The following is a 21,560-nucleotide window of genomic DNA, read 5'->3' on the forward strand; positions in this document are numbered from 1 at the left end:
TGAAACAATCCCACACAGTAACAAGACATTGCAATTCAGCTGATCAAGAGAAAAGTGCATTTAAGCAGCTTTCCCCACTTGCAAAAAAAAATTGAAAATAAGTTCAGTATACCCCTTTAATAATACAAGAAAAAGACTGTTTTATTCCACATCTTTATTTCCAACATACAATGAACCACACTGGAGCAATGAAAATAAACCACAAAATGTGATACTCATCCACCCCTCCCCTCCCAAAGGGTTACATCTGTAATGCCTTTAAGAAACACTGTACTCTCTCAGCCAAGAGATTGCTAGATAGCTAGCAGGCTGAAATTTACAAATGGTTTGGTGTTATTCAAAAGAACAAAATGGAAAGACTGCATTCCACTTACATTACATTTTATTTAGAACAGAGTTCTATAAACTTTGGGTGAGTGGGGTGGGGGTGTAGATGCACATCACTACAAACACAGTTGGCACAATACCCCCAACCCCACCATGTTCCCTTCCCCAACCCCACTCATTCCCTATTTAATCCAGTGCTCCTGCTTTCACTAATGTGGGAGCTAGCCAACGTAGATTAGAAATCGCAGTCCACATTATTTCATTTTCTCTCTTTAAAAGCTTCAAATGGTCAGAGTTATGATAGAAAGGAATGGAAGTCCGATGGCAGAAGTTTGATAAACTTATAATGGTTTTGCTCATCACTGACATGATTACATCAAGTTCAAGCAGTTCTGAATCTTCATTCGACTTAGGTCAAGGTCTCTCCTTTGGTCACCTGCAGAACCAAACCAACAGAGAGTGCACCGTTAGTAGCTATTCCACATTGTAAACAAATTCCTACAAAGTTCAGAGTCAAGTGTCAAACACTTTACCAGGCTACCAAAAGGTGACCTTGATGCTAAACATTTACTGGCAGTGATGAGAGAGAGAGAGCGAGAGAGAGAGAGCGAGAGAGAGAGAGCGAGCGAGTTGAACCACCTATCTATTGGAGATTGGGGTCTATTTTGAAACAGGTTGTGATTGGTTGCTATTGGGACAGCATAACACTAGCCCTGTCAGAGACCACACGTCAACCGGCACTGGTCAATGGAAAATTTCATGGAGGGGTGTGTGTCCCCGTCAGTTTCTGTGTGCATGTGGTAGTGAGAATTCTTCCGAGTGCAGACTCAAGGCACTTTTTAAAAGCATAAGAATTTGTGCAAGTGTCAAACTGTCCAGAGGGCAGTTAAAAGTCAACCCCATTGCTATGGTGCTGGATGCATAAGACCAGGTAAGGATATTCTCCCTAAAACAACATTAATGATAGAGAGATTTTTTTTCCCCCCTAATAGACAATAGTAGACCATCTAACTATTTAGGGTCTTCATTCATTCCAGATCTTTGCTGAAATCAAATTCCACCATCTGCCACAGTCTGGCGATAATATCACTTGGCCATTGGCATCCCCCTTTTCCTCAGGTGACAAACACTGCACCTGAAGAAATGTTTGATGCTGACACTGGATGCCTGAATGAAATGCTGAAAGTGTGTTGCTGGAAAGGCGCAGCAGGTCGGGCAGCATCCAAGGAGCAGGAGAATCGATGTTTCGGGCATGAACCCTTCTCCTCATGCCCGAAACGTCGATTCTCCTGCTCCTTGGATGCTGCCTGACCTGCTGTGCTTTTCCAGCAACACATTTTCAGCTCTGATCTCCAGCATCTGCAGTCCTCACTTTCTCCTGCCTGAATGAAATGGTCCATTTATTATCCAAGATTCTGGATTTCAAATATAAACAGATTACAAGATTCAGAAAGGTCTGGAAAAAAGAGTAGAAACACAGGGATCTCGGAGGAAATGGTATTCCAGGTTCATTTTTTGTTTGCAGTCTGCACCTTTTTTTTCAAAAAGAAAGGGGCTGCTTTTAAATGTTTGGCTGTACTTCAGCACCACATTGCTGAGCCATGGGTAGTTCACACAGAGAAGGATAGATAGGTTAAAGGATCTCCTCATGAGCATGGACAACGTGGCCAGTAACAGGTTATAAGAGGAAGTGGGTGCCCCACTGTCTGCCCCTCTTCCGTACCTATATCTAGGCTGGAGTATCTACACAGAGGGAGAATGTAAAATCCATTGGCATAGTACAGGCATTCCATGAATATTGAGCACTGCAAGGGCTGAGGTACATCATCATTCTTCAAAGATTAAGGCTTGGTGTGCCACAAGGATAGATGATGGGTCCCTGCATTTCCCAGTTTAGGGAAGCAATTTGGATGTGAACATAGAAAGTATAGTTAGTAAGTTTGCAGATGACACCAAAACTGGAGGTAGAGTGAACAGCGAAGAAGGTTACAACAGGAGTGGCAGATGGAGTTTAATTTAGATAAATAAGAGGTGCTGCATTTTGGAAAGGCAACTCAGGGTAGGACTTGAACACTTAATGGTAGGTCCTATGAAGTGTTGCTAAACAAAGACTTTGGAGTGCAGGTTCATACTACTTTGCAAGTGGAGTCTTAAGTAGGTATGATAACAAAGAAGGCATTTAGTATGCTTTCCTTTCTTGGTCAGCGTTGGGAGATCATGTTGCGGCTGTACAGGTCATTGGTTAGGCCACTTTTGAAATATTGTGTGTAATTCTGGTCGGTCTCCTATAGGAAGGATATTGTGAAACTAGAAAGGGTTCAAAAAAGATTTACAAGGATGTTGCCAGGGTTGGAGGATTTGAGCTATCGGGAGAGGTTGAATAGTCTGGGACTGTTTTCCCTGGAGCATCAGAGGTTGAGGGGTGACCTCACAGAGGTTTATAAAACCATTAGGGGCATGGATAGGGAGAATAGGCAAGGTCTTTTCCACAGGGTAGGGGAGTCCAGAACTCGAGGGCAAAGGTTTAGGGGGAAAGAGTGGAAAGATACATATATAAAAAAAGACCTAAAGGGCAACTTTTTCACGCAAATGATGCTGCGTGTATAGAATGAACTGCCAGAGGAAGTGGTGGAGACTGGGTACAATTACATTTAAAAGGCATCTGGATGGGTATATGAATAGAAAGGGTTTGGAGGGATATGGACCAAGTTCTGGCAAATGAGACTAGATTAGGTTAGGATATCTGGTCGGCATGAATGAGTTGGATGGCAGAGTCTGCTTCTGTGCTGTACATCTCTATGACTCTATTACATTGACTTTGACAAGTCTCCTTTACCAGTTAGCAAGTTTCCATTGCTGTTTTTTAATTTTTTTGCAGTGAATGTTTTGATTTTGTCACCTTGCCTCACTAGAGGTAATTTGACCCATTACTGTTAGTTCAATAAAAAGAGAAGACGTTTGGGGTTTATTGTGCAGTGGCTTGTGAATTAAGAACCTGGGGACTTGGAGCAAGTCTGGGACATCATCTCAGGATAAGAGGTCATCCGTTTCAGATTGAAATGAGAATTTTTTTATATATTAGAGGGTTGTGAATCACTGGAGTTCCAAGCCCAGAACGCAGACAAGAACAGATTCGAGACTAATATTTGATTTTTGGAGTCTTAGAGAAAACCAGGAACTTGGGGATCGGTTAAGCAAGTGAATTTGAGCTTAAAAGGCCAGCCATCATCTCATTGAATGGCTCAAGGGGTTGTAAGATCATTGAATCCTTATAGTGCAGAAAAAGGCCATTTGGTCCATCTAGTCTACATCACACTATTAAAGAGCATCCCATCCAGACAGGATCAATTTCCATTTCCAAAAGGTTAAGAATATTGCAAAGTCAGAAGTCACACAACACTAGGTTATAGTCCAACAGGTTTATTTGAAAATGCAAGCTTTCGGAGCACTGCTCCTCTGTCAGCTAGCTACCTGATGAAGAAGCTGCGCTCTGAAAGCTTGTATTTTTAAGTAAACCCATTGGACTATAACCTGGTGTTGTGTGATTTTTAACTTTGTCCACCCCAGTCCAACACTGGCATCTCCAAATCAAGAATATTGCAACAGAAGCAAAAATAATTCAGTATTATTTTGAATGCCCACATCAAAAGCAACACAGTGAAGTACTTCATAAACTGACAATAAAAGTGAATATTGCTAGAAAAAAAAAGATATTTTTGTCTTGTACTCATCAGAACAATTTGCAAGAATACCAATTTTAGGGAAAATACAACGTGAATAAAAAGAATGCAAGTTGAAAAGCGTCACCAAAAATGTGACTTTTTTCCACCCAGAAATACTCAAGTTCTACACCATAAAATGATGAACATGCAATGTTCTCTAGCAGCTCTAGCAATCATGAGCTTCATGGGTTGATCTGAATGGATGTTACATGACCACAAACAGGTAGATAACCAATCGCTCAAATATAAGAAAACATCTGCTCAAATCTGACAACACCGAATTAAGCATTTTCTCTCGAAATAATTTTTTCGGTTCATATGAAACTCAGCCACGTTGGTCTTACCCTTGCCTCGATGTATTCGATCCTTCGCTCTAATGCTGTCAGTTTTTCATTCAGCGTAGCTAGCCGTGATCGGCAGGACATGTCTGCACAAATGAAAATTTTTCTTAAAAAGTCACATTTTAAATGGTGTAACACAAAGTATTCCTTCCAGCAGCACAATGCTGCAAATTAACCCCAAGACTAAATTAGGGTGGTCTATATTTTGTACCACAATAAATAGGGTGGCGCGGTGGTTCACTGGTTAGCACTGCTGCCTCACAGCGACAGGGACCCAGGTTTGATCCCTGCCTCAGGCGACTGTCTGTGTGGAGTTTGCACATTCTCCCCGTGTCTGCGTGGGTTACCTCCGGGTACTCTGGTTTCCTCCCACAGTCCAAAAATGTGCAGGTTAGGTGAATTGGCCATGCTAAATTGCCCATAATGTTAGGTGCATTAGTCAAGGGTAAATAAAGGGTAGGGGAATGGGTCTGGATGGGTCACTTTGGAGGATTAGTGTGGATTTGTTGGGCCGAAGGGCCTGTTTCCACACTGTACGGAATCTAGTCTAATCTAATAAGCCCTAAAATGTTTAAATCTCTCATCACAAGACAAGCCTTTCACCTCTGGAATTAATCCAGCGCAGCTTCTCTGAACTGCCTCCAATGGAATTACATTGTCCTTCAAGTAAGGGGACCAAAACCATATGCCGTATTTCTGATGTGGTCCGCAACATTTTGTTTTTATCTTGTAACAAAATTGAATCCTTTTTTTTGGTGGGATGTGGGTATACTGTTCAACTGCGCAGCCTGTGCATGGTCTGGGCAGGAACTTCGGGTTGCTGTGCAGTCACAGGGCTTACAGTGAACATTGCCCTGAAACAACAGATCGTAGAATCCTTACAGTGGGGAAAGAGACAATTCGGCCCATCGAATCCACCCCAACCCTCCAAACAGCATCCCACTCAGAGGCACCCTGCTACCTTATATCTGTAACCATGCACTTCCCATGGCTAATCCACATAGCCTACACATCCCTGGACATCATGGGTAATTTAGCATGGCCAATCCATCCAGACCTGCACATCTTTGGACTGAGAGGGGAAGCCGGAGCACCCAGCGGAAACCTACGCAGACACAGAAGGTGCACACTCCACACAGTTGCCCAAGGCTGAAATCAAACCCTGGTACTGTGAGGCAGCAGTGCTAACCACTGAGCCACCATACAGATGGCACCTCAGTTAAATATCTCACCCAAAAAGAAGACAGCAAGAGAATCCAGCAAGTCTATTTTGGGCTGCCAATCCAATTGTGAACCTAATGCACCTGGAACTAAAAGCAGTAGCATCGATGCTCTGTGAGAGCAGCTCTCAGCCAGTGACTACGGGAACACAACTTATTTCAATGCACCACAGCTCATTCTCATGATCAAAGTAAACACCTACTGCTTATGGGGTGTGCATTGTGTGGGACTGCATTTTTTAAACAGACAATATATGCAGCACTAGTTGTATAAATCTTGCATTCAGTAATCAGTAACATTGTTAGAATTTCAGTTAAGTGCATTTCACAATGCAATGTACGAAATTTGTGTGTTATGTTCACTTGCAATGTGGAAGCACTAGGAATGACAGTGAAGATAGTTTGGGAAGACAAATTAACAACATCACACTTAAAGCATAATGGCGTAGCATCAATGCATTAGCTTACAAAAGGCTTTTCTTACACTCGAACGGATATTGATGTATTCAATATACTCAACAATCCTGCTGCATGCGGGGGAAAGAGAGCAAGAAATAAAGAGGAAAAAACCCTTCGATGAATCACATGTATCTCTAGCATCTTGTGTCTTGCTGCCTAGCAACATGAGCTTCTAAAGTGCTAATTCAAATAACTCAAGTGTCAAAAGGAAATCAAAAGAGGTTGATTTTTTCAAAGGGGTGCAAACGAGAAACTGCAAATCATCTGAGAGGAAAAAGACTTGAAACTTCTCACGTTAAAGCACAACGTTGTGCCTCAAAACAATGCTGTACAGTCTCTTCAATGCCCCAGCAGTTCCACCACTGCTTTCCCTGGGCAAAGGGCACATGGTGTCTGGGGACACCATCTCCCTGGGAAACACAGGCAAGTCTGAGGTCTAGAAGCATAGTGTAGGTGGGCAGCAGGAATTAATAGTCTCGGTCTCCTAAAGCAAAGCTGGAAGATGGGGAAACAAATGTTGACATTGCATTTAAAAATTTCTTGTGACGTTAAACACTCTATTCCAAAATCCTGAACAAAATCTATCAATTTGGAAATACCAAAACAATCTTGTTTTTTTCACAGTGCAGCTTTCACAAAGCTCTGAGAACCCCTTAACCAGCAACTCAGACAGTGAACGGGGTTAAATGCTAAATGTTGGAAGCATCTGAAAGGCCAAGCTGCATTTGTTTGGAGGAATACTAGCTTCATTTCTCTGATTTAGTAGTGGCATTGAATCCCAAAAGACTACATTAGAAGCAGTAACAGCTGAAATGGAAAAAAACTATTCCCATTGAGAGTTCCTTCGACCAGAGCTGGACTCTGATGAACGTTCCTTTTCCAGAAGTCTACCAAATAATCAGCTTTCTGCCTCCAGCAATTTCGGTCTTGGCCAAAGTTGCAAACATTGTACTTTTTTCATCATTTTAACTCTGCTGTAGATAGTCAGTAAATACATTAATGAATGAATCTGTTCATTACGGTCTTTCACCGTATCTCTCATCCTTTCTGATCTTTTGTAGCCTTCCGAATTTACTGCACATGGCAGTTTTACCCAAAAGTTTTATTAATTTATTTTGTTCATATACTTGCCCTATCTTCTCCAATCCTCCAAGATCTCAGTGCTCTTCCAATTTTGGATTCCTGCTCAGTCCTAGTTTTCACTGCTCAGCTGCCTTCATCCCAAGCTCAGGATTTATCCCTCTAAACTTGTTCTGAGCTTTCTCCTCCCTTGAGATGCACCTTACAACTTAGGTCCCTGACCAAGCCTCAAAAGTCCTAATACCTCACGTGGTTTAATAAAAAACTTGGTTTGATTATGTTCTGGGAAGCACCTCATGATGTTTTACTATGTGTTATGAAGATGTGGATGAACTATACCTTTTAAGAGAGTTAAGAGCAAGCAGTGACAGCACCAAGTGTTCTCGATAAGACACACTGTAACATGTGCTCCAGCTACTGGAGTAGCTGGTTACCTGGAAACAACAAAAAAAACAGATTCGAATTCTACCAATCAGTTTAAATTATCTCATGAAAAATATCAAATTCCAACCCAGTTTGAATTGAGTATCTTGACAATCTTAAAAGCCAATCACACAATCCAGTGTTCTGGGGTATAAGACGGGGGGAAAATTGAACAGTTGGGAGGAGAACTGCCAAGCCCCAGCATGTAAACAGACTACCTGAAAAATAGCTCTCTTAAAGATACCTTTTTTCAATCAGTAACCTGTGAAGCAGAAATCCCCAAGAAGAAAATAAGATGCAGGAAGATCCAAAATAGAAGAACCAAAAGCTGCCTGGTTTTGAGATAAGAAGTGTTGTTTTGTAAATCTTAATTGGAAGTTTTATTAGACTAGTATTACAGAAGGGAAGGTAACAGATAGGCTAGAATAAGGACTAGTTGTTAGTCAATTATTTTCTGTTATATTTTAAGAAATAAAGTGGTTAATCTTTACTATAAATAGTTCTTGGCCACTCGAAATTTCACAGATCACTGCATGTGTTGTTGGTTTAAATTAAGCAGGAGGGTTTACGCAGTGTCGGAACATATGCTAAGTGCACTGTGGAGAAGCAAGATTTTTTGTGGACCCGTATACATCCAACAGGTGCGGAGTCCACATTTCCTGCACTTATCAGGGCAACTCTTGAATTTTACTAAAACAAAAATATAAGATTTATATTAACCTATGCACAAAAATGTTAACTTCTCATTAAAAGGAAACAGATATTCTCATAAGTGTGCTTTGCTCTACCTCAGGTCAAACAACCAGTTATATATCGCCACAGTTCATTCAAGACTTCTTTTCTTCCATAGCAGCAGCCAATATTTAAATACTATAGAGATGACAATGTTTCCAACAGGAAGGACTTTTTCTACATAGAGTCGTTATGACACAGGAAGAGACTGTTTGACCCAGCGAGTCCATGTTGCCTCTCCCCAGAATAATCCACTCAATCCCACCTTCCTGCTTCATCTCAGCCTTCTCTCCTGCTGTGGAAATAATTCAAGCATCTCACTTCTCCCCTCATAGCACGTTTATCAATACCAGTATCTTTCCGGTGAGTCCATACACTAAAATGTTAATAACCTTTCTATAACAGTGCCCCAAACCGCTCATAGTGGTCAAACTGTGATCTATTCATTATCTGCAGCAAATTATAGAGTTATAGAGAAGTACAGTACGGAAACAGACCCTTCAGTCCAACTCGTACATGCCGATCAGATATCCCAACCTAATCTAGTCCCATTTGCCAGTACCCGGCCCTTATCCCTCTAAACCCTTCCTGTTCATATACCCATCTAGATGCTTTTTAAATGTTGCAATTACACCAGCCTCCACCACTTCCTCTGGCAGCTCATACATGCACCACCCTCTGTGTGAAAAAGTTGCCCCTTAGGTCTCTTTTTTTATATCTTTCCCCTCTCACCCTAAACCTATGCCCTCTAGTTCTGGGCTCCCCTGCCCCAGGGAATAGACGTTGCCTGTTTATCCTATCCATGCCCCTCACAATTTTACAAATCTCTATGAGGTCACCCCTCAGCTCTGACGCTCCAGGGAAAACAGCCCCAGCCTGTTCAGTCTCTCCCTGTAGCTCAAATCATCCAACCCTGGCAACATCCTTGTCAATCTTTTCTGAACCCTTCCAAGTTTCACAGCATCCTTTCGACAGGAAGGAGGCCAGAATTGATAGCCATACCTTAAAACTTGGAACAGTGTAGCTTTATTTATAAAACCTACAAGACACAGAGACCCCTTTGCTCCAACCAATTCTGCTGCTCCACATGCATATCTGGATAAAGTAAGTAAGGCATTATCTTGAAATAAAAGAATGTTTAGCTTGAAAATGGGGTTTGAATTACACCCGTGGCCAACACTGATAACTTCTCTTTGTGTGAAGATGGCATTTGGTCAATGCAAGACCATGGAAGGGTGACTTTTCAAATAAAAACTAACTGGGAAATCTCAGCAGGTATGGCAGCATCTGTGGAGAGGGAAACAAAGTTAACTTTTAGTCCAATGGTTCTTCAAAGTCATCGACTTCTCACGTTGGTTTACTCAACCTATTTCCTTCCTCTCCAGTTCTTTCTCGGAAAACCTTCTGCTCCCTGAACGGCAACGTTAGCAAGACTAAGAATGACTGACACAAACTGTAACTATTTTAATGCAAGGAGCTTGACTGGTGAAGTGGGCGAACATAGAACACTGGTCAGCACGCAGGAACATGATACAGTTGCAAATGCTGAAACGTGGCTGGAGAAAGGGCAGGACTGGCAGCTCAACATTCCAGGGTATCGGAATCTCAGGCAGGATAGGGGCAGAAGTGAGAGCATTGCATTATTTGATAAAGGAAACCATCACTGCCATAATGAAGGAGGACATTGTAGAAGGCTCTTCAAATGAGGCCATCTAGGTAGAGCTTAGAAATAAGAAAAAAAAGGGTAACTGCGTTGCTGACATTATACTGCAGACTTCCAAACAGTCAGATGGAGATAAAAGAGCATATGTGTAAGCAAGTCGCAGAAAGACATGTGAGAGAAACAGAAATATCATTTTAGGAGACTTCAGCTCTCCTAACGTTAACTGGGATCACCTTAGTGTGAAAAAAAATCAGACAGAATGGAATTTTTAAAGGGTGTATCCAGGAGATGTTGTTCCAATACATAGAAAGTTCTATTGGAAATGGGGCTGTGATAGACTTAACCCTAGGGAATGAAGCTGGTCACATGCGTGATGTTTCAGTGTGTGAGCATTTTGGGGAAAGTGACCATATCTCTGCTAGTTTCACAGTCATTAGAGAAAGGGACACAAACAGCAATACCAATAAATTAAACTGCATTTATTTCAATGCAAGGGTCCTGACAGGGAAGGCAGATGAACTCAGGGCATGGTTAGGAACATGGGACTCGGATATATTTAGCAATTATGTAAACATGGCTCAGGGATGGGCAGGACTGGCAGCTTAATGTTCCAGGATACAAATGCTACAGGAAGGATAGAAAGGGAGGCAAGGGAGGAGGGGGAGTGGCATTTTTGATAAGGGATAGCATTACAGCTGTGCTGAGGGAGAATATTCGTGGAAATACATCCAGGGAAGTTATTAGGGTGGAACTGAGAAATAAGAAAGAGATGATCACCTTATTGGGATTGTATAATAGACCCCTTAATAGTCAGAGGGAAATTGAGAAACAAACTTGTAAGGAGATCTCAGCTATCTGTAAGAATAATAGGGTAGTTATGGTAGGGGATTTTAACTTTCCAAACATCGACTGGGACAGCCAGTGGTTAAAGGTTTAGATGGAGAGGAATTTCTGAAGTGTGTACAAGACAATTTTCTGATTCAGTATGTGGATGTACCTACTAGAGAAGGTGCAAAAGTTGACCTACTCTTGGGAAATAAGGCAGGGCAGGTGACTGAGGTGTCAGTGGGGGAGCACTTTGGGGCCAGTGACCATAATTCTATTTGTTTTAAAATAGTGATGGAAAAGGATAGATCAGATCTAAAAGTTGAAGTTCTAAATTGGAGATTGGCCAATTTTGACAGTATTAGGCAAGAACTTTCGAAAGCTGATTGGGGGCAAATGTTCGCAGGTAAAGGGACAGCTGGAAAATGGGAAGCCTTCAGAAATGAGATAACAAAAATCCAGAGGAAGCATATTCCTGTCAGGGTGAAAGGGAAGGCTGGTAGGTATAGGGAATGCTAGATGACTAAAGAAATTGAGGGTTTGGTTAAGAAAAAGAAGGAAGCCAATGTCAGGTATTGACAGGATAGATCGAGTGAATCCTGAGAGTATAAAGAAAGTAGGAGTATACTTAAGAGGGAAATCAGGAGGGCAAAACGGGGACATGAGATAGCTTTGGCAAATAGAATTAAGGAGAATCCAACGGGTTTTTACAAATACGTTAAGGACAAAAGGGTAACTAGGGAGAGAATAGGGCCCCTCAAAGATCAGCAAGGTGGCCTTTGTGTGGAGCCACAGAAAATGGGGAAGACACTAAATGAATATTTTGCATCAGTATTTACTGTGGAAAGGGATATGGAAGATATAGACTGTAGGGAAATAGATGGTGACATCTTGCAAAATGTCCATATTACAGAGGAGGAAGTGCTGGGTGTCCTGAAACGGTTAAAGGTGGATACATTCCGAGGACCTGATCAGGTGTACCTGAGAACTCTGTGGGGAGCTAGAGAAGTGATTGCTGGGCCTCTTGCTGAGATATTTGTATCATCGATAGTCACAGATAAGGTGCCGGAAGACTGGAGGTTGGCAAAAGGGGTGCCACTGTTTAAGAAGGGCCTGACCTCGGTGGTGGGCAAGTTGTTGGAGGGAATCCTGAGGGACAGGATGTACATGTTTTTGGAAAGGCAAGGACTGATTTGGGATAGTCAACATCGCTTTGTGCGTGGGGAATCATGTCTCAAAAACTTGATTGAGTTTTTTGAAGTAACAAAGAGGATTGATGAGGGCAGAGCAGTAGATGTGATCTATATGGACTTCAGTAAGGCGTTCAACAAGGTTCCCCATGGTAAACTGATTAACAAGGTTAGATCTCATGGAATACAGGGAGAACTAGCCATTTAGATACAAAGGGTGGTGGTGGAGGGTTGTTTTTTAGACTGGAGGCCTGTGACCAGTGGAGTGCCACAAGGATCGGTGCTAGGCCCTCTACTTTTTGTCATTTACATAAATGATTTGGATGCGAGCAGAAGAGGTACAGTTAGTAAGTTTGCAGATGACACCAAAATTGGAGGTGCAGTGGATAGTGAAGAGGGTTACCTCAGATTACAACAGGATCTGGACCAGATGGGCCAATAGGCTGAGAAGTGGCAGATGGAGTTTAATTCAGATAAATGTGAGGTGCTGCATTTTGGGAAAGCAAATCTTAGCAGGACCTATACACTTACTGGTAAGGTCCTAGGGAGTGTTGCTGAACAAAGAGACCTTGGAGTGCAGGTTCATAGCTCCTTGAAAGTGGAGTCGCAGGTAGATAGGATAGTGAAGGCGGCATTTGGTATGCTTTCCTTTATTGGTCAGAGTATTGAGTACAGGAGTTGGGAGGTCATGTTGCAGCTGTACAGGACATTGGTTAGGCCACTGTTGGAATATTGCGTGCAATTCTGGTCTCCTTTGTATCGGAAAGATGTTGTGAAACTTGAAAGGGTTCAGAAAAGATTTACAAGGACGTTGCCAGGGTTGGAGGATCTGAGCTACAGGGAGAGGCTGGGGCTGTTTTCCCTGGAGCATCGGAGGCTGAGGGGTGACCTTATAGAGGTTTACAAAATTATAAGGGGCATGGATAGGCCAAATAGACAAAGTCTTTTCCATGGGGTCGGGGAGTCCAGAATTGGAAGGCATAGGTTTAGGGCGAGAGGGGAAAGATACAAAAGAGACATAAGAGGCAACTTTTTTCACGCAGAGGGTGGTACGTGTATGGAATGAACTACCAGAGGATGTGGTGGAGGCTGGTACAATTGCAACATCTAAGAGGCATTTGGATGGGTATATGAATAGGAAGGGTTTGGAGGGATATGGGCTGGGTGCTGGCAGGTGGGACTAGTTTGGGTTGGGATATCTGGTCGGCATGGACGGGTTGGACCGAAGGATCTGTTTCCATGCTGTACATCTCTATGATTCTAAGTCAAGTGGCAATTTTCATTGCCCATGACACTTTTCACTTGTCAAAATGCTTTGAGAACAGTTTGCATCAAGGAAGACACTTTCACCACATACCCTTCTTGCTTGGTTTAGTAATTTCTGCACTCAGAGTGCCTACTTTCCTAAGATAGCCATACAGGAAAAGGCTTCCAAATGTAATTGCACTGTCAACTACAACCACATATAAAAGAGAGTTTCCCAACTGTAGGATATACTTGAAAAGACTTTAATTTTCTGGAAGTATAATTACATATGCCCCTCAGTTACATCTGACACTATTCCCACCAACTCAACCTTTGACACCTCGACAGCAGATTAACTATCATGAACCGTCACGGGAACTCTCTCAAAGATTGTCTTTTCTTAAATTCTCAAAATAATCCCTCATCTTGCTTTCGTTCAGATTAAGAGAACTGCAATCTCATCATTTAATGACCTGCTCCATCACGTTCACGGCACACACAAATCACTGTGCCTTGGACATCGTTTCTCACATCAAGAGATGGAAGCAGGATCACAGAAGATGTTCCTTTTTATCCCCCTGAGGGGAGGGGGCCAAAATAAAAACGGGTGAGGAGGAAAGATTGGAGATCCATCTTTGACTCAAAATGGAAATCAAAACAGTAAATATTATATGAATTCTTGCTGATTTAAAATGTTCTTTTTTAAAAAAAAACTATAATCAATTTAACCTCTTCTAAAAGATCTGTAGGAGAGTGATTAAGATATCAACACATTAATTTATAATAGCACTCTTCTGCTTTATTTTTGGAAATTTTTTTTTAAAAAAAAAAACAGGATTTATGCCCTGGTTGCAAGTCAGGACTGTCTGTTATTTGCATCTGCTTTCCGGAGTCAGCTATGAGGAACTGACTCAGACCGTTGTATGAGATAAAGTAAAATTAATTACTTGACTGAAACAGCCCCTCTCTGGTTGCAGAGCAGCAGTAGTTACATGTGAAAAAGACTTCAGAATGGCAAGTTATGGCCTATATTAAGCTCACTCATAGCTCATTAAGCTTCTCATCTCAGTCAGGTTTGTGGGAAAGGGAGAGGGGAGGCCAGAGAGTGTCAGGAAATCAGAGAGTGAGTGTATTCATTGATCCTTTCATATATTCAAACAGCAGGCTACAGAAAAGCCAGGGCAGAGGAGACAATACTTCAGAAACACAATCATGGACTAGACCAGCCCCCCCCCCCCGTCAAAATATATGAGGACAATGGCTCAGAGCCTTTTTCTTCTTTTAAAGTCAAGTGTTGCATTCTGGACGCAGTTTGATTGGTCAAACTACCAGTCTTGAAGCAAAGCACACTTTATTCATACACTATAGTTAAAATACAGTCAGTTTTTCTGTAGTACAATGGTTGCATTCTTGTGCAACCAGTGATATAGAAAAATCATGCTTTAGAAACAGCACCCCTAATTCGTCAATCATGTTGCAATGAATTCACGTTGACGAAACATGTGCCATAACATGTCCAACAAAAGAAAGAAAGAAATTGGAATAACTTAACTCAATTGGAAAGAAGTTAGAATAACAAACTACTTTACTGCTAAACAGTAAGTGTTCCTATACAGCAACATCCCTTAAACACACCCTTGATAAATGCAAATTCAGAAAAATAGATTATCTGACAGAAATTCTGCATTCTAGAAGGAAAAACATCAAAAGAAAACTCAGAGAGAAGGTAGCGGGGAGAGACGCATTGCAGCTTTCAAGCCAAGCAACAACAGCTACTGAAAACTAGAACTAAAAATCCTAATTCTCTAAGAGCTTGACCCCATCCATTCAGGCAGTTTCTATTGTTCCAACTTTAAATAAAAACCCAAGGCCTCACAAGCTGTTTACTTTATAGGTTTTCAATCGACAACTCCTCACCTCTATCTTATAACCACCCTTCAAAAAAAAAACACAGGACAATATACTCCTCTTAGTGTCACAAACATGGACAGCAAGGAAACAGACCCTTCAATCCAACCCATCCATGCCAACCAGATATCCAAACCTAATTTAGTTCTATTTGGCAGCATTTGACCCATATCCCTGTAAACCTTTCCTATTCATACACTCATCCAGATACTTTTTAAATGCTTTAAATTGTACTAGACTCCACCACTTCCTCTGGCAGTTCATGCCATACACACACCATCCTTTGTGTGAAAAAGTTGCCCCTTAGGTCCCTTTTATATCTTTCTCCTCTCACCCTAAACTAACACAATCAACAAGGAACTTTCATTGCAACTCCAAAGTCAACCTAATTCAAACAACTGCTTTTCCATGTAGACCTATAACCATCAAACCTTAATCAAATAAAACACTGATACACTATTAACCCAACAAACATGCTTCATATGGCGTCACAGTGTTATCACAATTCAAGAAGGTGAAGAATTTGCTGGAAAATTGCTCACAATCGCTCCTGCAGTATTGAAGAAGTGTCGGAAATTAGGGTAAGGGCTTTCCTATCCTGCTTACAGGGTGAAGGAGACCTTAGAAAAGGCTTCCCTTAACACACATTCAATTCTGAAAATATGTTGCTGGTTAAAGCACAGCAGGTCAGGCAGCATCCAAGGAACAGGAGATTCGACGTTTCGGGCAAAAGCCCTTCATCAGGAATGAGGAAAGTGTGTCCAGCAGGCTAAGATAAAAGGTAGGGAGGAGGGACTTGGGGGAGGGGCGATGGAGATGTGATAGGTGGAAGGAGGTCAAGGTGAGGGTGATAGGCCGGAGTGGGGTGGGGGCGGAGAGGTCAGGAAGAAGATTGCAGGTTAGGAGGGCAGTGCTGAGTTCAAGGGAATCGACTGAGACAAGGTGGGGGGAGGGGAAATGAGGAAACTGGAGAAATCTGAGTTCATTCCTTGTGGTTGGAGGGTTCCCAGGCGGAAGATGAGGCGCTCTTCCTCCAACCGTTATGTTGTTATGTTCTGGCGATGGAGGAGTCCAAGGACCTGCGTGTCCTTGGTGGAGTGGGAGGGAGAGTTAAAGGGTTGAGCCACGGGGTGGTTGGGTTGGTTGGTCCGGGCGTCCCAGAGGTGTTCCCTGAAGCGTTCCGCAAGTAGGCAGCCCATCTCCCCAATATAGAGGAGGCCACATCGGGTGCAGCGGATGCAATAGATGATGTGTGTGGAGGTACAGGTGAACTTGTGGTGGATATGGAAGGATCCCAGAGAGGTAAGGGAGGAGGTGTGGGCGCAAGTTTTGCATTTCCTGTGGTTGCAGGGGAAGGTGCCGGGAGTGGAGGTTGGGTTGGTGGGGGGTGTGGACCTGACGAGGGAGTCATGAAGGGAGTGGTCTTTGCAGAACGCTGATAGGGGAGGGGAGGGAAATATATCCCTGGTGGTGGGGTCCATTCAATTCACTGATGTTACAGAACGAGAGATGTTCCTCTTTACAGATACTCATTTTGATGGCAATGAATAAATTGTTGCTTAAACTTGACTAATACAAGGTAGCAGTAAAAAATGAGGTCTGCAGATGCTGGAGATCACAGTTGAAAATGTGTTGCTGGTTAAAGCACAGCAGGTCAGGCAGCATCCAAGGAATAGGAAATTCAACGAAGGGCTTATGCCCGAAACGTCGAATTTCCTGTTCCTTGGATGCTGCCTGACCTGCTGTGTTTTAACCAGCAACACATTTTCAACTAATACAAGGTAGCAGGCAATTCATAAACAAACAAACAAACAAACTCAGGTAACACGCAATAAGAATATATTAGTATTGCAGCATTTAAATATTTTTTCACAACATAGAATCTGAGACACAGAGAGATTCTTTCAGCTCAAATCAGTCCATCCCAGTATTTAGACTATAAGATGAAAGTGAAGAAGCAGGCCATTCAGCCCATCACCCCAGGAATCCAGCAAGACCAAACTAATGTAATAATCCACCCCAGAACTCCTTGGGAAGCAAGGGAAGTGATTGCTGAGCCCCTTGCTGAGATATTTGTATCATCGATAGTCACAGGTGAGGTGTGGGAAGACTGGAGGTTGGCTAATGTGGTGCCACTTTTTAAGAAAGGTGGTAAGGACAAGCCAGGGAACTGTAGACCAGTGAGCCTGACATCAGTAGTGGGAAGGTTGTTGGAGGGAATCCTAGGGACTGGATGTACATGTATTTGGAAAGGCAAGGACTGATTAGGGATAGTCAACATGGCTTTGTGCGTGGGAAATCATGTCTCACAAACTTGGTTGAGTTTTCTGAAGAAGTACCAAAGAGAATTGATGAGGGCAGAGCAGTAGATGTGATCGACTTCAGTAAGGCATTCGACAAGGTTCCCCATGGGAGACTGATTGGCAAGGTTAGATCTCATGGAATACAGGGAGAATTAGACATTTGGATACAGATCTGACTCAAAGCTGGAAGACAGACGGTGGTGGTGGAGGGTTGTTTTTCAGACTGGAGGCCTGTGATCAGTGGAGTGCCACAAGGATCGGTGCTGGGTTCACCACTTTTCGTCATTTATATAAATGATTTGGATGGGAGCATAAGAGGTATAATTACTACATTTGCAGATGACACCAAAATTGGAGGTGTAGTGGACAGTGAAGAAGGTTACCTCAGACTACAACGGGATTTTAATCAGATGGGCCAATGAGCTGAGGAGTGGCAGATGGAGCTTAATTTAGATAAATGCGAGGTGCTACGTTTTGGCAAAGCAAATCTTAGCAGGACTTATACACTTAATGGTAAGGTCCTCAGGAGTGTTGCTGAACAAAAGAAACCTTGGAGTGCAGGTTCATTGCTCCTTGAAAGTGGAATCGCAGGTATTGAGTACAGGGTTGGGAGGTCATGTTGCAGCTGTACAGGACATTGGTTAAGCCACTTTTGGAATACTGCGTGGAATTCTGGTCTCCTTCCTATCGGAAGAATTTGTGAAACTCAAAAGGTTTCAAAAAAGATTGACAAAAATATTGCCAGGGTTGGAGGATTTGAGCTATAGGGAGAAGTTGAATAGGCTGGGGCTGTTTTCCCTGGAGCATCGGAGGCTGAGGGGTGACCTTATCGAGGTTTATAAAATCATGAGTGGCATGGATAGGATAAATAAAAAAGTTCTTTTCCCTGGGGTCGGTGAGTCCAGAACTAGAGGGCATAGGTTTAGGGTGAGAGGGGAAAGATATAAAAGAAACCTAAGGGGCAACTTTTTCACACAGAGGGTGGTACATGTATAGAATGAGCTGCCAGAGGAAGCGGTGGAGGCTGGTACAATTACAACATTTGAAAGGCATTTGGATGGGTATATGAATAGGAAGGGTTTAGAGAGATATGGGCCAAGTGCTGGCAGGTGGGTCTAGATTGGGTTGGGATATCTGGTTGGCATGGACAAGTTGGACCGAAGGGTCTGTTTTCGTGCTGTACATGTCCAGGACTCTACTCCAGTTTCCTGTCTTTTCCTCATACCCCTTACTGATTAAAAAACCTGTCTCTCTCTGGCAGTACTCTTAACAACACAGACTCAAACAGTTCTATGCAATAAGTTCACAAGCTCACTACTCTGATAGAAGAAACTCCTCATCTGACTTAAATTGGCAAACTCTGAGGTTATGCTCTCTCATCCTAGACTGTCCCACAAAAGGTCTATGCTCCACTTCGGCCCCCTCCTATCTTCTCACAACTCAATCTGCCATTATAACTTTCTCCTCTTCTCCATCACAGGCTTGTCGGGTTTCTCTGTAAAGGCAAATGGATTTGCTTTCCTGCAAAGTGTTCTGCATCTTGGGGTAAAGAAGTTTCCTCTGAAATATTTAGCTGTTGGGATTTCTTGGTTACAATGTGTCCTGTTAGGTGAATGTAAAGAAGGGGTCAAAATTATTTTACAGGCTCTCGCTGCACAGCAATAGAGTCGCTACTACTAGGTCAGAAGTCCCAGGTTCAAGTTGTAGAATTCCCCACAGTGCCGATACAGGCCATTCTGACCATCAAGTTTGTACTAGCCATCTAAAGAGCATCCAATCCACCCCTACATCCCTGTAAGCCTGCACCTACCATGACTATCTGTGTGGAGTTTGCACATTCTCCCCATGCTTGTGTGGGTTTCCTCCAGGTGCTCTAGTTTCTTCCCACAGCCCAAAGATGTGCAGGTAAGGTTTGGCTACGTTAAAATTGCCCATAGAGTTCAGGAATATGTAGGCTAGATGCATTAGTTAGGGGAAATGTAGAGTAATAGAGTAGGGGAACGCGTTTGGATAGGATACTCAGGTGTGGACTAGTTAAGTCAAATGGCCAGCTTCCACATTCTCAGGGTCGTATGATACTATGGCTAATCGACCTAGCCTGCATATCCCAGCAAGTCCTGCCTGCTCCAATGTGTCACAACATATCAATGATCGATTAAAATGAACAACGAGCATAGAAGAATACAGCACAGGAACAGGCCTGTGCCCTTCCATACAAAGTAAAAACGCTTGCCTTCGTTGGAAGGGGCATGAAGTACAAGGATAGGCAAGTTGTGCTGCAGCTTTGTGAAACCTGCAAGGCCTAAATCATATCTCATGTTAACCAATAACAGAAAACACTGGACAAGCTCAAGGGAGTACTCAATGAATGGTAAGATACTAGGAAGCTCAGGAGAACAGAGAGAGCTTGTGGTATTTGTCTACAAGTCCCTGAAGGAAGCAGGACAAGTCAATGAGGTACTTATGGAAGCATATGGGACATTTGCCTTTATCTAAATTTAATCTATAATCTTAGATTGTAAAAGCAGGGAGATTATGCTGAAACTGTACAGGGTTTTGGTTAGGCTAAGTTGGAGTACTGTGTCTCATTCTGGTCACTTGACTAGAACAAAGAACAATACAACCCTTTGGCCCTCCAAACCTACACCAACACAATTTGACCTTCCATACTAAAATTGCCTTCACTTACAGGATCCCTGTCCCTCTATTCTCTTCCTATTCATGTATTTGTCCAGGTGCTTCTTGAATGCTGCTATTGTGTCTGCTTCCACCACCTCCTTGGGAAGCACGTTCTGCCTTTTACGGGAAAAACTTGTCTCACATATCTCTTTAAAACTCCCCTCCCTTCCAGCACCTTGAACCTGTGTCCCTGAGTAATTGACCCCTCCACGCTGGGAAAAAGCCTCATATTTTCCACCCTATCCACACCATTTACAATTTTATAAACTTCAGGTCACTCCTCAACGTCCTGCATTTCAGTGAAAACAAACCCAGTTGATCCAACCTTTCTTCATAGCTAACAGCCCCCATACTAGGCAACATCTTGATCAATATTTTCTGTACTCTCCCCAAAGCATCCACATCCTTCTGGCAGTGTGATGACCAGAACGGTGCTCAATATTCCAAGTGTGGCCTAACTAAAGTTTTATAAAGCTGCAGCATAACTTGTCAGTCCTTAATGCCTATTCTGTACTATATGATTCTATGATTAGCAGAAATCTGGTGGCATCTGTGAAGAACGAACATTTTGAGTCTGATACAACTCCTTCCACTCTTTGAAGAAGTCATATTGATCTTGGAATGTTAACTCTGCTTCTCTCCACAGTGCTGCCAGACCGGCTGAAATTGTTCTAGCACTTGGTTTTTATTCAGATCTCCAGCACCAACAATATTTTGCTTTTATTAAAAACGAAGACATAGACAGTCATTAAGTCCCTTACATAGAAGAGTTTGAACCCCGTTTAACGGTTAGACTGCATTAAGTGAACTCAAATCACAGGGCGTTCGAATTAGCTTCAGCAAACCCTCCCTGGAGGCCAGCCAAGAACAGTTCTGGTAGAGTAGAGCTGCGAGCTCTCTGGTTCACACATGAATGACAGGGCGGGGCTTCAGGAGACTGCTGACAGGCAAAAGGGAAGCAGAGTACACTGGAACGTGTCTTCCGTCCGTCAGCACCACATCATAAAATAACCCTTTAAAACGATCACTGGAGACAAAATGCAAATTCAACTTCCTCCCCACCGCCCACAGTTGAAGCCAGAGACAAACATAGGACATGAGCTGAACCAGGCCTTACATTACTAGCACCCAGTAAGTTAAAGAGGAAGCTATGCTTTGGTGGGTGCACTGTCACCAGCGGCTTCTTACCGAATGAATTCAGGAAATCCGCGATCTTCTTGATGCTGCTGGTGATCACCTCAATGTACTCCCTATTGGCCCAGTCCTGATGGATCTCCCTCTGAACCGGATCCCCCTGCCCCGCCATGGCCCAAGAAACAAACAAGTTCTCTCTCCCCTCCTGGACCTGCCCGGATCGGAACGTCCTGATATTGTAATCGCTGCGCTGATTGGACAGAAAAACGCCATCGAGACAATTCTATTGGCCACATCCGACCCAGAAAT

The 21,560-nt window shown here is 42.9% G+C and overlaps 1 protein-coding gene across 1 annotated transcript; it reads right to left on the reverse strand.

Moving 5' to 3' along the window:
• Nucleotides 1-139: 139 nt before the first annotated feature.
• brk1 (BRICK1 subunit of SCAR/WAVE actin nucleating complex) lies at nucleotides 140-21,491 on the reverse strand. Its single transcript, XM_060835086.1, has 3 exons — nucleotides 21,306-21,491; nucleotides 4,394-4,476; nucleotides 140-763 (listed from the first exon to the last, which is right to left on the reverse strand). The coding sequence occupies exons 1-3, from the start codon at nucleotides 21,421-21,423 to the stop codon at nucleotides 737-739; spliced, it is 228 nt and encodes a 75-aa protein (XP_060691069.1). The 5' UTR covers nucleotides 21,424-21,491; the 3' UTR covers nucleotides 140-736.
• Between the last annotated feature and the right edge of the window lie 69 nt (nucleotides 21,492-21,560).

The sequence above is a fragment of the Hemiscyllium ocellatum genome, chromosome 14, assembly GCF_020745735.1.
Source record: "Hemiscyllium ocellatum isolate sHemOce1 chromosome 14, sHemOce1.pat.X.cur, whole genome shotgun sequence".
NCBI lineage: Eukaryota > Metazoa > Chordata > Chondrichthyes > Orectolobiformes > Hemiscylliidae > Hemiscyllium > Hemiscyllium ocellatum.

Coding starts and splice junctions, on each gene's coding strand:
- brk1 (XM_060835086.1), bottom strand. CDS start 21,423: ATGGCGGGGCAGGGGGATCCGGTTCAGAGGGAGATCCATCAGGACTGG. Junction 4,477..21,305: donor GGATTTCCTGAATTCATTCG/GTAAGAAGCCGC, acceptor TCATTTGTGCAG/ACATGTCCTGCCGATCACGG. Junction 764..4,393: donor TCGAATACATCGAGGCAAGG/GTAAGACCAACG, acceptor TTGGTTCTGCAG/GTGACCAAAGGAGAGACCTT.